Genomic DNA, 17999 nt, shown 5'->3' on the forward strand with positions numbered 1-17999 from the left:
TTACAGAACTAGAACAGAAAATGTTAAAATTTATATGGAGACACAAAAGCCCCCGAGTAGCCAAAACAGTCTTGAGGGAAAAAAACAGAGCTGGTGGAATCAGACTCCCTCACTTCAGACTATACTACAAAGCTACAGTAATCAAGACAATAAGGTACTGGCACAAAAACAGAAATACACATCAATGGAACAGGACAGAAAGCCCAAAGATAAACCCAGGCAACTATGATCAACTAATCTATGACAAAGGAGTCAAGGATATACAATGGAGAAAAGACAGTCTCTTCAATAAATCATGCTGGGAAAACTGGACAGCTACATGTAAAAGAATGAAATTAGAACGCTCCCTAACACCATACACGAAAATAAACTCAAAATGGATTAGAGACCTAAATGTAAGACCAGGCACTATAAAACTCTTAGAGGAAAACATAGAAAGAACACTCTTTGACATAACTCACAGCAAGATCTTTTTTGATCCACCTCCTAGAGTAATGGAAATAAAAACAAAAATAAACAAATGGGACCTAATGAAACTTAAAAGCTTTTGCACAGCAAAGGAAACTACAAACAAGACAAAAAGACAACCCTCAGAATGGGAGAAAATATTTGCAAACGGATCAACGGACAAAGGATTAATCTCCAAAATATATAAACAGCTCATGCAGCTCAATATTAAAAAAACAAACAACCCAGTGTAAAAATGGGCAGAAGACCTAAATAGACATTTCTCCAAAGAAAACATACAGATGGTCAAGAAACACATGAAAAGCTGCTCAACATCACTAATTGTTAGAGAAATGCAAATCAAAACTACAATGAGGTATCACCTCACACCAGTTAGAATGGGCATCATCAGAAAATCTACAAACAAATGCTGGAGAGGGTGTGGAGAAAAGGGAACCCTCTTGCACTGTTGCTGGGAATGTAAATTGATACAGCCACTATGAAAAACAGTATGGAGGTTCCTTAAAAAACTAAAAATTGAATTACCATATGACCCAGCAATCCCACTACTGGGCATATACCCAGAGAAAACCATAATTCAAAAAGACACATGCACCACAATGTTCATTGCAGCACTATTTACAATAGCCAGGCCATGGAAGCAACCTAAATGCCCATCAACAGACGAATGGATAAAGAAGATGTGGTACATGTATACAATGGAATATTACTGAGCCATAAAAAGGAACGAAATTGGGTCACTTGTAGAGATGTGGATGGATCTAGAGACTGTCATACAGAGTGAAGTCAGTCAGAAAGAGAAAAACAAATATCGTATACTAACACATATATGTGGAACCTAGAAAATGATAGAGATGAACTGGTTTGCAGAGCAGAAATTGAGACACAGAAGTAGAGAAAATACATATGGACACCAAGGGGGGAAAGCTGCAGATGGGTGAGGGTGGTGGTGTGATGAATTGGGAGATTGGGATTGACATGTATACACTGATGTGTATAAAATGGATGACTAATACAAACCTGCTGTATAAAAAAATAAATAAAATTAAATTTAAAAAATAGAACTAACATGTCATGGGGTAAGGAAGTTAATTATCTAAAGTTCAGCATAGCTTTAATTTCTTTTCTTCCAAGTAAAATTCTATTTATTTCAAAATGTTATTATAGTACATTAATTTTTGTTCTATCTATCCTTTTATCTACAAATAAATATTCTATGTCTAGAATAAAGCTATTAAAAATTAAATTTAAAAAATAATAAAATAAAAGATACAAAAAAGCAACAATAAACAAGTGGGACTACATCAAATTAAAAGGCTTCTTCTGCACAGCAAGGAAACCTTTAACAAAATGAAAAGGCAGGGCTTCCCTGGTGGCGCAGTGGTTGAGAGTCTGCCTGCCGATATAGGGGACACGGGTTCGTGCCCCGGTCCGGGAAGATCCCACATGCCACGGAGCGGCTGGGCCTGTGAGCCATGGCCGCTGAGCCTGTGCGTCCGGAGCCTGTGCTCCGCAACGGGAGAGGCCACAACAGTGAGAGGCCCGCATACCGCAAAAAAAAAAAAAAAAAAAAAAAAAGGCAATCTACAAATGGGAGAAAATATCTGCAAATCATATATCTGATAAGGGGTTAACATTCAAAATATATAGAGAACTCATAACTCACTATCAAAAAAACAATCCAATTAAAAATGGGCAGATCTGAACATTTTTCCAAAGAAGACATACAGATGGCCAACAGGTACATGAAAAGATGCTCCACATCACTAATCATCAGGGAAATGCAACTCAAAACCACAATGAGATATCACCGCACACCATTAAGAACGGCTATTATCACAAAGACAAGAAATATCAAATGTTGGCAAGGACATGGAAAAAAGGGAACCTTTGTGCACTGTTGGTGGGAATGTAAATTGGTGTAGCTGCTATGGAAAACAGCATGGAGGTTACTCAAAATATTAAAAAATTGATCTACCATATGATCCAGAAAAGAATGAAAACACTAATTCAGAAAGATATATGCACCCCATGTTCACTGCAACATTATTTACAACAGCCAATCCATAGAAACAACCTAGATGTCCATCAATGGAGGAATGAACAAAGAAAATGTGGGGTGTATATATATATGTATATATATACACACACATATATACACGCACATATATATATGTTATATATATACACACACGTATATACATACAATGAAATATCATTTGGCCATTAAAAAGAATGTAATCCTGCCACTTGCAACAACATGGATGGACCTTGAGGGCATTACGCTAAGTGAAAATAAGTCAGAGAGAGAAAGACAAATGCTATATGATCTTACTTATATGCAGAATCTTTAGGGAAAAGAAGGTCGCATATAGGGAACAGATTGGTGGTTGGCGGTGGCAGGAGGTGGGGCAGTGAAATGAGTGGGGGGGTCAAAAGGTGCAAATTTTCAGTTATAAAATGAATGTCATGGGACTGTATTGGACAGCATGGTGACTGTAGTTAATAATACTATATTACATATTTGAAAGTTGCTAAGAAAGTAGACCTTAAAAGTTCTCATCACAAGAAAAAAAAAATTTTTTTTTAAGTTGCTTGGCAAAGAGTCCTTCAGAATTTCACCTATTTTTATTTTTTTATTTCTTGGCTGCATTGGGTCTTCGTTGTTGCACACGGGCTTTCTCTAGTTGCGGCGAGTGGGGGCTAGTCTTCATTGCGATGCACGGGCTTCTCATTGCCGTGGCTTCTCTTGTTGCGGAGCACGGGCTCTAGGCGCCCCGGGCTTCAGTAGTTGTGGCACGCGGGCACATTAGTTGTGGCTCGCGGGCTCTAGAGCACAGGCTCAGTAGTTGTGGTGCACAGGCTTAGCTGCTCCACAGCATGTGGTATCTTCCGTAACCAGAGATAGAAGTTGTGTCCCCTGCATTGGCAGGCAGATTCTTAACCACTGAGCCACCAGGGAAGTCCCGAAAAAAATTTTTGTAACTACGTATGGTGATGGATGTTAACTAGATGTTTTGTGGTGACCATTCTGCAATACCTACAAATATCAACTCATTACGTTGTACACCTGAAACTAATATAATATGATGTATCAATTACACCTCAATTTAAAAATACGATTAAAGTACACTGACATGCTATCTAATTCATCAAAATGTATACTCAACCTTTCTAAAACTAATCATCTCTTTCCCACAACATGCTCATCATCTTCCAGATGGAATCACTTCAACTTAAGAACTTCCAAAGTATAAACCTTCTTCTACGAAACCATACTTCACACACCAGTGACAGACGGCATTAGTGCCTGCTTCTACAGTTTCACGATGGACTTAGAAATAAATGGATTCACAAACGACCTTTCAAAAGCTAACTAGTGTGTAGGCAGAACTTCTATACCCACCATATGTGACTGACCATCTTTCACCCAGTTGCCCATGTCAGAAATCTTGCTGCCTCTCTTTTCCTTTCCACCCCCCTACCCCATCCCCCATCCAGTCTGTCTCTGCTCTTACACTCAAGCCCTCCTCTGCAGTCCCCACTCTCCCAGTGCTATGGAGTGAAATGTTTGTGCTCCCCCACCGGAATTCACATGTTGAATCCTAACGCCCAGTGTCATGGTATCTGGAGGTGAGGCCTTTGGGAAGCAATTAGATCATGAGGGCTCTGCTTAGATCATGGGATTAGTACCGTTATAAAAGAGGCTAGAGAGAGGTCTCTCATCCCTTCCACCATGTAAGGTTATAATGAGAAGACAGCATCAATGAGGAAGCTGGCTCTCCTCAGACACCAAAGCTGCCGGAGCCGTGATCTTGGACTTCCAGCCTCCAGAACTGCGAAAAACAAATTTCTGTTGTTTATAAGCCACCAGTCTATGGTATTTTGTTATTACAGCCCAAATGGACTAAACTACCCACGTTTCAGCCTACATTCATTCTCAGCTCTCCTACTACAGCATTCACTCAAGGTTACTTTATCTAGGGTTCACAGATTCTATAATCCACATACAGAAATGCATTTAGATCTAACTGGTTTCCTTTGTAATCCTAAGTAATTTATTTTATGCATTGTCCTGAAAAGGGGGCTGCAGTCTTCACCAGACTGCCAAAGACATCCACGGCCCAAAAAGGTTTAAGGGCTCTAACTGGACTCTGCTTCCATGCTTATACCCTCCAACTCTCCTCCACACCACTGCCAAGGTAAAGTTTTTGAAAGATAAATATCATCTGTCATCCATACTTAAATCCTTAAATGGTACCAACTGCTTCCAGGATAAAATCTTAACTCAACCATCCAACAATCAAGTAGGTTCATGACTGGCCCCTGCTCATCCCAGCTTCATCTTGCCTCCCGCCACAAATGCAGCTAACATCCTGAGTTGAATCTGCAATTCCCTGAATTCAGCAAGCTTTCTCACTCCTCTCTGCCTTTGCATAAGCTGTTCCCCCTTGCTTGGAAAGCCCTTCCTCACCACCTCCACATGGTTAACTCCTGCTCATCGTTTACTCCCAGCTTAAGCACCATCTCCTCAGAGAGCCCTCCTGGCCATCCTCCACTCCCAGTCTCGGTAAGATGTCCAGTCAGTGCTCTCACAGTACTCTGTGATGATCTCCCATAGCACTTTCCTCATGGTGTTTTGTCCATTTACTGTCTGCCACCCCTTCCACCCTGTGAGCTTTCTTAAGGCGGAAGCTAAAACAGTATAACATACCTAGCAGAGCTCAAGACACACAACAGAATGCTTAACAAATGCTTGCTGAACAAGGGATAGGCTCTGGAAAATAGCCAAACCAGCCAAAGTCCAGTCAGAAACCTCATCAACTAATGAGGTGGCACCGGTCTGGAGATTACCATAAATGCAAATTGCCAGTTGAGGCAAGAAAGTTCTGCATCTATTAATCTGCCACCAATGCTCCTTCATTCAAGGCTGGGAAGTCAGCCCTTAATAAATTTAATTACCCTGGTCAGGCACTGTGCCAAGGGGCTTGACAGGCATTAGAGCTCACTAAACCTCAAAACAACTCTAGTATATTCTTTTTTAAAGAAAAAGAGGCAAAGAGGTAAACTGCCCAAAATCAAGCAGAAAGTTATAAAGTCAAGTTTTCAACCCAGGTCTTTGATTTCAAAGCCCATGCCTAGCCACTGAGCTCAGCTGCCTTTCTGGAGATGAGATATCAGCATGCCCTTCATCTTTGGAGGCATTCTGGAAGAGCCTAGGTTGGATGAAAGGGGGCCCTTCGTTAGCCTCACAGCAAATAAGAAAGGTCTTATTCCTCCAACAAACACTACACACTACTATTAAATTCTTTAAAATTTAGTGTAACCTCCCTCATATGTATTCATTGAAAAATCTTTTAAATGGGAAGGGCTTGTGAGAGTTTTCTCCCCCAAGAACAGCAAGTAAAGGAGGAAATGAGCAAAACTTTGTTGAACTCTCCACACCAGGCCTGGAGGTTGAAAAGGGAGACAAAAAATATCAATATATCCCAAGGAATGGAGTTGGTTGTGGCAATACCAATAAAGGAAAGAAGGCAGAGTCTCCATGGTCTGCTGCAGAGACAACACGAAGCACCATCCTTTAACTGGCTGAGAAGGCTTAGCAGAAGAAACAGCCCATGGGCTTCTAACAGATGGAACACCAGTTTTGCTGAAAGCTGCTGCCACTTCCACGAAACTTTAGTTTGGAACGTGCACCACAGCTCTCATCCTATGATCTTTAGTACTTCCCTGTAAGACCTCTGCGGACTCACACCCTACACTTCAAGAAAAAACAGAAATGTTTTCTTTAATCTCACCCACACCACCTGTTCACATTAGTTTCTCGAGCCCTTACAGATGTGGTCACTTCTCATATTTTGACTAGAAGTTGGTGATCACAAAGCATCTTCATTCCTAATTACCACCACTCCACATTTCCCCATCCTCATCCCCCTTGCACCCCAGTTTCCCCCTTGACCACCTTGTGTGTCCTTACTCTTCCAACTCACCTCCAAATCGGGTGTCTGATACTGTCCAGTGACTTTTCTGCATCCCAAATTTCAACACAAAACCAACACAGTCCATTCTTCCTGTCCCTAACTCCAACCAAAAACACATACAATGTAAGTATCTAATTTATCTATAATGAAAACTATTCAGGTAAAACTAGGGGCCTTTCAACTATGGGATTATAAATATCTAGTCACCAGACAGCTTAAAACCAAGAAGAAGAAAATGCAGCCTTTAGGGACACACACTTCCACAGAAAAGGTTTTACTGTGACTATCATTTTCTAAATTAATCCATACTGATATTATTGAGATTATAAACCCCCAAAGAGACTCTTAGTATACATTGTGTAACACTCCACACTTCTACTCAAGACTGAATCTTTATCACTTGTTACAGCAACTGTTCCATGATTAGATCCTGCCCCACATTCAGTGAAGAAAAAGATTAGCTTTACAAATAAAATGCATAGTTTAAACACATCCTGAAAGTGCTACAGTACTGGGGTGGGGGGGTGACATGAACAACAGGTAAAGCTAATTAACAGTGATGTATACACAGAAACAGGGAATAAAGGCCTCAGAGAGTACATGATTATGTCCCCCTAATCAACAAAAGAATAAAACAAAAGTTCCTCTAAGCAAGGATTTTTGTGGATCAACATGCAAAAACACACCTTTATTTTTAAAGGTGAGTACCACAGCTCTGTGTTATGTTAAAAGGGAAAGGCAAGCTAGATAAAACTGTATAGGGTCATACACCGTGAAGATTTTGTATATACACGCAAAGTTTCATATGGAAACACAAAGACTTGAAAAACCTGGTTTTCTGAATTTCAGTGGCATCTGAAGAAAAGGAAGAATACCATCCATCCATCCCCAGGACAGAAACCAAGCAATCATAAATCTAGAAACAACATACACTGAAATACACCACACTCTCTCCCACCTCCAGTTTATTATTTCTCGCTGGTTAATACACACCTGGACAGTTAAGAATGACTGTGTTATTCAATCTATTTTGTGTCTCATTCATTACGTTGAAAAAAAATTCTTTCAGGAGAGAACTTTCCCAGCACATCTATCTATATAAAGCACTCTAAAAAGGGCTGAAATTGAAAAACAATGACCTGAAATAGGCAGAGACTTTGAAAGCATGGACATGATCAGCAAAGCCCCCCACTCAATCTATGTTCTCCAAATTCCTGCCCCACTCTTCCCATTAGGTACCCATTAGCTAGAGAAAACTTCTCACACCCTGTTCAGGAATGCTACCAGCACAACCATGTAAGAAAACCAAATGACTGCAGGAAGAGTATTTGCGATACTTTTGAATGATTAGAATACTTCTCCTTCCAGGAAGCGTGGCTAAGAGTGTGATTATTTATATAAATGCACTTCAACTTACCAGTGTGTAAGAGTCCAAGAGGTAGATAAGACATGAACAACTGTTACTCCATATCACTCCACTTTAGCAGAAAGAAATGAGAAAAGGCACTCCCCAGAAGGTCCCAAGTGCAACAACACCAACCTAACTCTTCACCAGGACATTAATGAGGCAGCAATGAGGCTAAATAGAGCCTGTCCACAAACTAGAAACACAAAATGCTGTGGTGTGGTCTGCCCTCATCCCCCCTTCTCCCCCAACCAGAGTGGTCACAGCTGCAATCCATGATCTTTCCCAGGACATTCTTCTGCCCTAACACAAAACTGCACCTGTCTATAATACAGGACATTTGGTACAGCTGAATGAACAAATGCAGTTAGCTAGTACTACATCTTCTTCCTACTGCATTCTTCCTTCCTCTGGTGAACAGCTGCAGCCACAACTTCAGATGTCAGGCACTGTTTGCAGCTCTGTCCCCTGGCCTCAAGGATGACATGGCATTTTCATTCATCTTGTTCTATTCCCTCAGTCTGGTACACCACAGGTCAGTTTGGTTTTGCCCACTGCTGCTGGATATTCCAACAGACTCCACCTTCCCCTGTACAGAGGGACTTGAATTTACCAGAAAATCCAATGCATTTATCCTTAATCATATATCAAAAGCTGTCATATGAGATTTACATTTGTGAATCTACAAACGTCATAGTCCAAGGCGAATACCTTCAAAAATTCTCTCACTAAAGGGCCTCCCTGGTGGCGCAAGTGGTTGAGAGTCCGCCTGCCGATGCAGGGGATACGGGTTCGTGCCCCGGTCTGGGAGGATCCCATATGCCGCGGAGCGGCTGGGCCCGTGAGCCATGGCCGCTGAGCCTGCGCATCCGGAGCCTGCGCATCCGGAGCCTGCGCGTCCGGAGCCTGTGCTCCGCAACGGGGGAGGCCACAACAGTGAGAGGCCCGCATACCGCAAAAAAAAAAAAAAAAATTCTCTCACTAAAAAAAAAAGAAAAAAAAAAAAGATTCTGTATTAGTCCAATGTCTCCCTGTATAGGCCTCTGAGGTTGCCAGTTTAATAGACTTAAGAAAGGGGCAAAGATGACTGACCCAAAAGCTAACATGAAAAAAGAAGTTCAAATTATAGACTAACTTGCACTGAAATTTTAGTTCCCAAAACTGATCAAAGGAGCACTTCCCAGTTATCTGAATTAACAATAGGACGGCTTCCCCCTTTGGAAATAAAATACGTTGGAGCTGGGGAAAAAAAACAACAACAACACAGAGCTAAATCAAACAAGCCCCACATTTTCAGAATATGAGAGAAAACAGGGATCTAGAGAACTCACAAGAAAATAGGCTTGAATGTCGACTGTTTCTTAATAAAACTAGAAAAAAAGGAAAAAAAAATGGGCTTGAAAATCCTGGCGGCCTATCAGATCAACTCTAGAAGAGCACTGTCCAACAGAACTTTTTGGGAGGATGAAGGGTTCTATATCTGTGTTCCCCAACGAGGTAGCCACCAGCTACTGAGATACAGAGTACTTAAAATATAGCTAGTGTAACTCAAAACTGAATTTTTTTTTTTTTTTTTTTTTTTTGCGGTATGCGGGCCTCTCACTGTTGTGGCCTCTCCCGTTGCGGAGCACAGGCTCCGGACGCGCAGGCTCAGCGGCCATGGCTCACGGGCCCAGCCGCTCCACGGCATGTGGGATCTTCCCGGACCGGGGCACGAGCCCGTGTCCCCTGCATCGGCAGGCAGACTCTCAACCACTGCGCCACCAGGGAAGCCCTGAATTTTTAATTTTATTTAATTTTAATTAGAATGAATTTAAACTGCTACATGTAGCTAGTGGCTACCATACTGGACAGAACAATTCTAGAATGCAGTCTTAGATTCTGGTTATTAAAAACTTCAAATAAAGCTGCTTCACCTCCCTTCTGCATTGAACACACATAGGTAATTTCTTCCTTATATCTAAATATCTCATTCAGCAACATAACTTTATTACATAGGGACCCAGCCCAAAGCAGGATCAGCCTGCTTCCCAAAGCCCCTACCAGAACCGAGAGACATCAGTGTCATCCACCCAGTTGGAATGAAGGCCCTCTTTTGCAAACCACTCTGACACAAAGTCCCACAACAAGCCTGAATCTGGACAGTTTTTTAAGTGTATGATTAAAATTATACAAGTTTTGAGTTGTGACTGGTCAAATTCCTAAATGTAGCTTTGATGAGATACTGAACTTAACCTTTCTTCAAAAGAAAAAAGAACTTTTAACCTCAATCTTGATCTATAATTATTGTGGTAGTTCAAAACTTTGCATCAGTTTGCACAGACACACCTCCGTATGACCTAATAAAAAACTCCTAATTATATTAGTTCTCACCATCTTCATACTCTGCCCTCAATAAATAATATTTAATACACTAGGGTTTCATTTCAAAAAACTTTATTCAAAGAATTCTTAGCCCTCGGATTTTTCCAGCTAGAAAAACGTTAACTTGTGAAAATTAATGTTAACTTTAATACTATTAAAGACTATGAAGAGATTTTTAGTCAAAACTTTTCAGTAGACTTAAAGTGCTGTGTTCTCTTTTTTTTGGTGGGGGGAGCGATGAGGGGAGGAGAGTGGTGAATGGGAAGGAGAAGAATGAATGGAGAGGAGAAGAGAATTATACCAAAAGAGCCTATGTCGTATATGTTAACTGGATCTAACTCTAAAAGGCTATTGTCTCAAACCAATGTAAACAAAGAACATGTTTTCTTAAAAAATAAAATTATCTCCCCGTGTTCCATCACTGCAAAGGGGCAAATTTTTCTGGATATCCAAATGTAATCAGGAAAATGGGGCAGATAGATAAACGTATTGACATTGAATACTTCATTTAAATCATGTTGCATCTTCAGATGCACACAAAATTCAAAAATGCAAAGTAAAACTGCATGACTCCTTGGTATTTACCCAAAGGAGTTGAAAACTTATGTCCACAAAAACCTGCAAATGGATGTTTATAGCAGCTTTATTCAAAATTGCCAACACTTGGAAGCAACCAAGATGTCCTTCAGTAGGTGAATGGATAAACTGTGATACATATAGACAATTGAATCTTAAAGTGCTAAAAAGAAATGAGCTATCAAGCCACAAAAAGACAAGGAGGAACCTTAAATGCATATTACTAAGTGAAAGAAGTCAATCTGGAAATGTTACATACTGTATGATTCCAACTATATGACATTCTGGAAAAGGCAAAACAATGGAGTAAAAAGATGAGTGGTTGACAGGGGTTGGGAGGAGGGAGCAATGAATAGGTAAGAGCAAAGAGGATTTTTAGAGCAGTGCAACTACTCTATATGACACTGTAATAGACACGTCACTATAATTCATCCAATCCCACAGACTGTACAATACCAAGAGTGAACCGCAGTGTAAACCATGGACTTTGGGTGATAATGACATGTCAGTGTAGGTTCATCAGTGTTACAAATGCACCACTGTTGTGGGGATGCTGATAATAAGGGAGGCTGTGGATGGGAGGGAACAGGGGGTATATGGGAAATCGCTGTTGTACCTTACTCTCAATTGTGCTCTAAACCTAAAACTGCTCTAAAAATATAAAATCTTTAAAAAGAAAAAAAAAAAGGAAAACTGTACAAATGAGCTGTTTTGTGTTTAGGAGAATGTTTAAGGGGGTTTTATAATCAGATGAATAATTAGTGACATCACTGGAATGAACATTCTACTGATTAACTAGTGATTCATGCTGTGTTCACATGGAATTTGAAAGCCCAGGTTAAGCTGGTTGAAGTGTGGCAACATGTTCCAATTGGGAGACAGAGACTGATAAATCAAAAATGAGTGTGAAGGCCACACACTACTAGGAGCCCAGCAAACTTGCCATATAACTCACAGAGCGACAGAAACAGAGTTCTACAGCAATTCCCAAAGCCTGGGCTCGGAGAAAATAAAACAGACAATAAAAATAAATAAATAACTTCTGTTTAAGCTAACTAGTCAGTATCTTGGTTGAATCAACTTTCTACTAGTAACCATTTCAGGAACAGAATTTATTTTGTGAGATTCTCCTGATCTCTGTCCTAACTCCATCTTTCCTTAAAATTCATCATTATTGGGCTTCCCTGGTGGCGCAGTGGTTGAGAGTCCACCTGCCAATGCAGGGGACACGGGTTCATGCCCCGATCCAGGAGGATCCCACATGCCGCGGAGCGGCTGGGCCCGTGAACCATGGCCGCTGAGCCTGCGCGTCCGGAGCCTGTGCTCCACAACGGGAGAGGCCACAACAGTGAGGGGCCCGCATACCGCAAAAAACAAACAAATAAATAAATAAATAAAATTCATCATTATGTAGCAGATCTAGTTGGTAAGTAAAATGCTTCTCAACAGAATAGATCACAAAAATGAAATAATAAAATCTATTTCCCTAAAGAAAATGTACCCATGTAATATTTCTTTTATGACATGATTCATTAGAAAATAAATCATGAACATCTTTTTTTTTTTATCAAAACAATGACTCGTTTACCTAATAAATCCCATATCTAAAATACTCCAGGGACTTCCCTGGTGGCACAGTGGTTAAGAATCCGCCTGCCGGGGCTTCCCTGGTGGCGCAGTGGTTGAGCGTCTGCTTGCCGATGCGGAGGACATGGGTTCGCGCCCCGGTCCGGGAGGATCCCACATGCCGCGGAATGGCTGGGTTCCTGAGCTATAGCCGCTGAGCCTGAGTCTTGGCCGCTGAGCCTGCGCGTCCGTAGCCTGTGCTCCGCAACGGGAGAGGCCACAGCAGTGAGAGGCCCGCATACCGCAAAAAAAAAAAAAAAAAAGAATCCGCCTGCCAACGCAGGGGACACGGATTCAAGCCCTGGTCCAGGAAGATCCCACATGCCGCAGAGCAACTAAGCCTGTGCGCCACAACTACTGAGCCTGTGCTCTAGAGCCCACAAGCCACAAGTACTGAAGCCTGCGTGCCTAGAACCCGTGCTCCGCAACAAGAGAAGCCACCACAATGAGAAGCCCGAGCACTGCAACGAAGAGTAGCCCCCACTCGCCACAACTAGAGAAAGCCCACGCACAGCAACAAGACTCAATGCAGCCAAAAATAAATAAATAAATTTATTTTAAAAATAAAATAAAATACTCCATTATTCCCTAAATATCAGACTGAACACTTATGTCTACTACGCGCTTTAAATTTACTTATGAAAAGAATAACACTTCTCAAAGTTTCCATTAAATTACACTGTGATAAATTGTCTCCAATTCTAAAGGCAGAATATCAATAATTGTAATTAGATATTTATACTTAATACGCAGAATTTGAAAATAAAGTCCATCTTTCCCCCATCCTAATGAATTACCCGTTCTATCACCCTATAATACACTCAGGACATTCTTATTGTCTTCTTCCTGTCTTTTTTAAATAATATTCTAGGTCTGCTCTTTCAAAAACTTTTGAAAATATCTGTGAAGAATCTATATCCCTCAGTATATTTTGTAGCTTCAACTAATACCACTTATATCTATATGATTTAAAAGTGCTTTTACATATGTATTTCAACTAAAGAAAATGCACCAATTGACTATTTCATTTCAGATTTGACAATTATAAACTAGCATGATTTTTTGCATGATTACTGAATGCCTAAAATAAGCCAAGAAAATGCTCATGCTCATATTTCACTAAAAGTTTTAAGTCCATGTCTCAGGGAAAAAACCATTTATGGTCATTAACCCTAAAAACATTTACGTGCTATACAAACACCTTGCAACTTTAGTAAATCTTCAACAATTTCCAAGGTAGCAAAGTTTCCCAGTGGTCTCTCTGTAACACATTAACTTAATTACCTACACTCAATTTCACAATATAAAACCAAGGAGAAAACTAGAAAATTTGAGTGTTCGAAGCACTAACACATTTGCACTGCATGCTCCTCTAGGCATTCTCCTTTCTCATTGCAGTCCCACAAGACCCACCTGAAAGCTCTCCTATGTTAACCAACCCCCACTGATTGGTGTCCTGAGTGGACAATGCCGGGCAGCAAGTCCTTCTGCCTAAGTCACTAGAGAGAAGAGCAATCCTAAAGGAACTGCCTTTAGTCTGCTAGTACCAGAACATTCTGCTAAGAGGCTCCTCAGCAAAGGGCTGGGTGTGGGCCCTGGCTAGCTGACTTCACAGACCTGCGGCTTCCGCAGAGTGCAATGCTGACTAAAGTTTCCAGAGAACACACTCACCTTCATGCTCATGAAGGGAAAAGGCAAGTTACCTCCTGAATGGCTTTGACATCTACTTCTCTCCATGCTCCCTGGCCACTATACAGGTATAGTAATCCCCTGGGGATCACTCCTCCTGACAAGTCTTCTGTACCTCTGGACTTTACAACATGCCACAAACATACAGACACCACATTCAAACACACACACATAATCATACCCACATACACAGGCCACCCTCAAGATCATCCAGTAATCTTTCACATTAAAGAAAATCACCTCACAACCCACTCAAAGTTCTTCAACAGCTCCCCAGTGCACTCAGGATAAAAATCCAAAGTCATAAGCATCGCGTATGGGGCCCTGTATCACCAATTGCTCTCACCATCTCAGCCTCATTTCTAGCTGACCCCTCTTCACAATCTACCAATCCTCTACAATGAACTTTCAGCTGATCAAATGTGTAGTGCTCTCTCTAACATCCAGGCCTTCATCCATGCTCTCCCCTCTGCCTGAGAGAAAACACTCTTCTCCCTAACTATTTCCATTCTCTCTTAATCTTCCTGCAGGCTTAGGCTGGCGTCACCCTCCAGGCTACCTTCCTCTACATCCACCTCAACTGGAGTAGGTGCCCCTCCCAACAAACCCTATTCCAAGCCTAACACACTTCATTGTAACTGGTGTTTTTACTCCTCTATGCCCCCTGCTCCCAGATAATGGTGCCAGTGCCCCTCTTGTCTACCATAATATCAGAGGCACTCAAATATTTGCTAAAGACATTATAAGTTTACCTAATGAATATAACATGAATGTAGCCCATGCAATAAGGGAAACATGTTCAATCAGTCATGATATAATGGAAACTAGGCAGCAATTTCCTTATACTTTGGTATAAACTGCAAACTACACAGGCGCCTTTAGGAAAGGTTAAAACATTACACATTAAAAAGAACAGCTTCCACCATAAAGATATTAGTTTCGCCTAACTCTTGTTAGGCAAATTGCAGTTCGCAAAAAGTGCCATATTTAAAGTATCAAAAAAGCAGCCCTGGTTGCTTATAAGTCAAGTATGGCATCAGTGTAACTATTCCTCTCTACTACCAAACTCTCCTTGCATTACTCAGAACCTTGCTCAGTTTCTAGGACTTGATGTAAATCTTTTAATGTGGGTTCCACTCATAATAATGGCCCCAAAGACATTAACATGTTGCCAGGAAATAGACCTCTGATACATCCTGGGCATTAGCTGCCACTGGCAGCTACTTTCTCTGAGCCACATATCTTCTTATGAATTACAATCTGAGGCTTGTGACACCAGATTTTTCCAGGGCAGCAGACTGATGTCATAAACGTGATGGTACTAAGCACTCTACAGAGCTCATTAGCTCCACCCTGAAATCCCTGAATGCAAAGGCAAGTTTCCCATCTATAAATAATGCCTCAGTTTTCCCATCTACAAATAAAGACAGAATGGTTCCCACTTAATAAGGTTCTTGTGGGAATTAGATTGCCTATGAAAGCACTTAGCAACACAATTATTTTCAAGTCAAAAAGAAGGGGAGACTATAAAACCTAAGATATTTTCACATCTTCAGAACTTTTGGTAACGCCGTAACTTATAATTTTTGAGAAAGAAAAGGCTGAAAGATGAGAAAATGAGATTTTTTTTTGCCATAACGTTTGGATATGACAAACTCCACAGAAATCTACACTAAGATCCCCTTTCTAATCTTTCTCTGCACTCCCAAAAACCATAGCCTTAATTTTTACCCCAATCATCCCTAGGATCTGAGAGACAGTAAAGATAAAATACTTCAATACATCTTCCCAAGATGCCCTCACCAGAAATAATCATTTCCTTACTGCCTCTATGCACCTCCAAATATACTGAATCTTTGGAAAATAAAATAAAACAAAAAAAGAGATAAATCACAAAAGCTGGCCTTCAAAGTCTCCAGTTTCCTTACAATAGATCTAGAATCATAAGTTATGATGGAGGCACCTGTCTGGTAAGAGGGGTGGCAATCCATAAAAACTCCAAGTGTAACAAGGAGAATTTAAACTGTAACTACAGGTGGAAAAGTTGATTTCCCACCTCAAATATTTTCACTCTAACACAGGCTGGCCAAGGTGAATATTTTTATCATTTTTTTAAAAATGGGGACAGAAGGGAATTTGAGACAATTAAGCAAATTGGCTCTCACGTTCCTAAGCCAAGCTGACTTGAGGTTTTTTTGACAGGGGAATCTTACAGACCTTCTGAAACAAACGTGTTTTAAATAAGGTGAGACCTCAACAGTCTTGTAACTTTACCCAAGCCTGGGTTCTGGGCTTGACTTTTAAAAATGGGTGACGTGTGAACAGCTTCCTAAAAGCAAATGGGGCACTAGGATATAATTTAGGAAGTGATGATGCAAGTCTCTGGGGGACAGGGAGGAGGGGAGGTGAAAAAGTCAGAGGAAATACCCTCCTGGTTCCTGTGCACCAACTCATACCAAGGAGGAGAGGAAGGGCTGGCCTCCACAAGCCAAGGGAAGGGGGCACCCCAGCTCCACCGGGAGGTGCCAACGCCGCCCCCTCATCCCTGAACGCAGCCCTGCCCCCCTCACCAGTAGCCCAGGCGGCCCCTTTCGGCCCGACCCTCTGGCAGGCGAGTCTCCGAGGGTGGCAGCGCACCCCCGGCAGGGCCTTCTCTGCCCACCCCCAGCTCCCCACCCGGTGCCCCTCCCCAGGACGCGGCCCCTGCCCCCTCCCCGCAGGCCCGGCCTGGGCCCAGCCCCCAGGGTTCCGGCCTCCCCAGGCCGTAAGGCCTGCCCAAGCAGCCCCGGCGCCCGCGACCCGGCCCCCGCACCCAACCAGCCGGGCACTTACCCCCAGAAGCCGCAGGGACAGCGAGGCGGCAGACTGGGCGCTTTGCTGCGCTCGCTCCCGGCATCTCCCATGGTGCTCGGCGGCGGCGGCGGAGCTCGGCGGCGGCAGCGGTGGCAGCGGCTGGGCCTGGGCCCCGCTCGAAGGAGGAGGAGGAGGAGGAGGAGGAGGAGGAGGAGGAGGCGGAGGCGGAGGCGGAGGCGGAGGCGGAGGCGGCGGCGGCGTCGGGGGGCTCGGGGCGGGGGGAGGGGGAGGGAGCGGGCGCGCGGGCGGGCGCGAGTCCGGGGCTCCGAGCCGGGATTCCAGGCCGGTCAGCTGGAGGCGGGCCGCACCACTCGGCCTTCGGAGATGGGGGCGCCGGGGGGAGTAGAGGGAGGGGAGCTGAGGAGGTGGGGCGTACGGGTGAACCGAGGACCACGGGGGAGGAGGGAAGTCCCGGTGCCTCGGCAGCTCCCACCGCCGCTCCCAGCCAGAGCGATGTTCCGTGCGGCGGCGCTGGGAAGGAACTAAGGCCCCCCCCCGCCTTTAGCGTAGCGGCGGCAGCTGTGAAGCCACGGGCCCCGCTCGCTCCGTAACACCCTCCCCTCCCTCGGAGGCTGCGCTGACCGGACAATGGCCGCTCCGCCCCCTCCCCTCCTCACGCACCCCTCCCAAGGAGTCACAATGGTCTCGCCGGGGGGAAGCCGCCGCCAAAGCCCAGCAGCTGATCAGCTGGGATCCGGGCGTGCCACTTTGTTCAGCGCCTCAAAGGAAGAGGACGGGGCCGTGGGCAAAGCCGAGGCCGTAGAACTATCACTCAGCGACGGGCCTCGGAGGCTTTCTTATTCTTGGAACTTTTAAAATCTTAAAGAAACTTACCTTCCCCTGTCTGAAGAAGGGGAGCAGGCTTCTGAATACTCTGGGGCACGTTACCTCCCCCCCAAACGCGAATGGTACGCCCCAAGCGAGAGGGGGAGGAGCAGATTAGTTGTTTAGGGTTAGTTGAACCAGTCCCGGAGCGGCGGCCGAACACCGCGCATGCGCTCGGAGAATCCTATTACCCGGCACGGGGAAGGGCCGGG

The 17999-nt window shown here is 43.3% G+C and overlaps 1 protein-coding gene across 1 annotated transcript in view; it reads right to left on the reverse strand.

The window, feature by feature from the left end:
• The window catches only part of ZFAND3 (zinc finger AN1-type containing 3), a 331407-nt gene extending 314294 nt beyond the window's left edge, over positions 1 to 17113 (reverse strand). The window contains exon 1 of the mRNA XM_060109200.1: positions 16942 to 17113. Coding sequence (XP_059965183.1) covers positions 16942 to 17012 — 71 coding nt within the window. The 5' untranslated portion in view covers positions 17013 to 17113. The remainder of the gene's footprint in view (positions 1 to 16941) is intronic.
• Between the last annotated feature and the right edge of the window lie 886 nt (positions 17114 to 17999).

The sequence above is a fragment of the Mesoplodon densirostris genome, chromosome 10, assembly GCF_025265405.1.
Source record: "Mesoplodon densirostris isolate mMesDen1 chromosome 10, mMesDen1 primary haplotype, whole genome shotgun sequence".
NCBI lineage: Eukaryota > Metazoa > Chordata > Mammalia > Artiodactyla > Ziphiidae > Mesoplodon > Mesoplodon densirostris.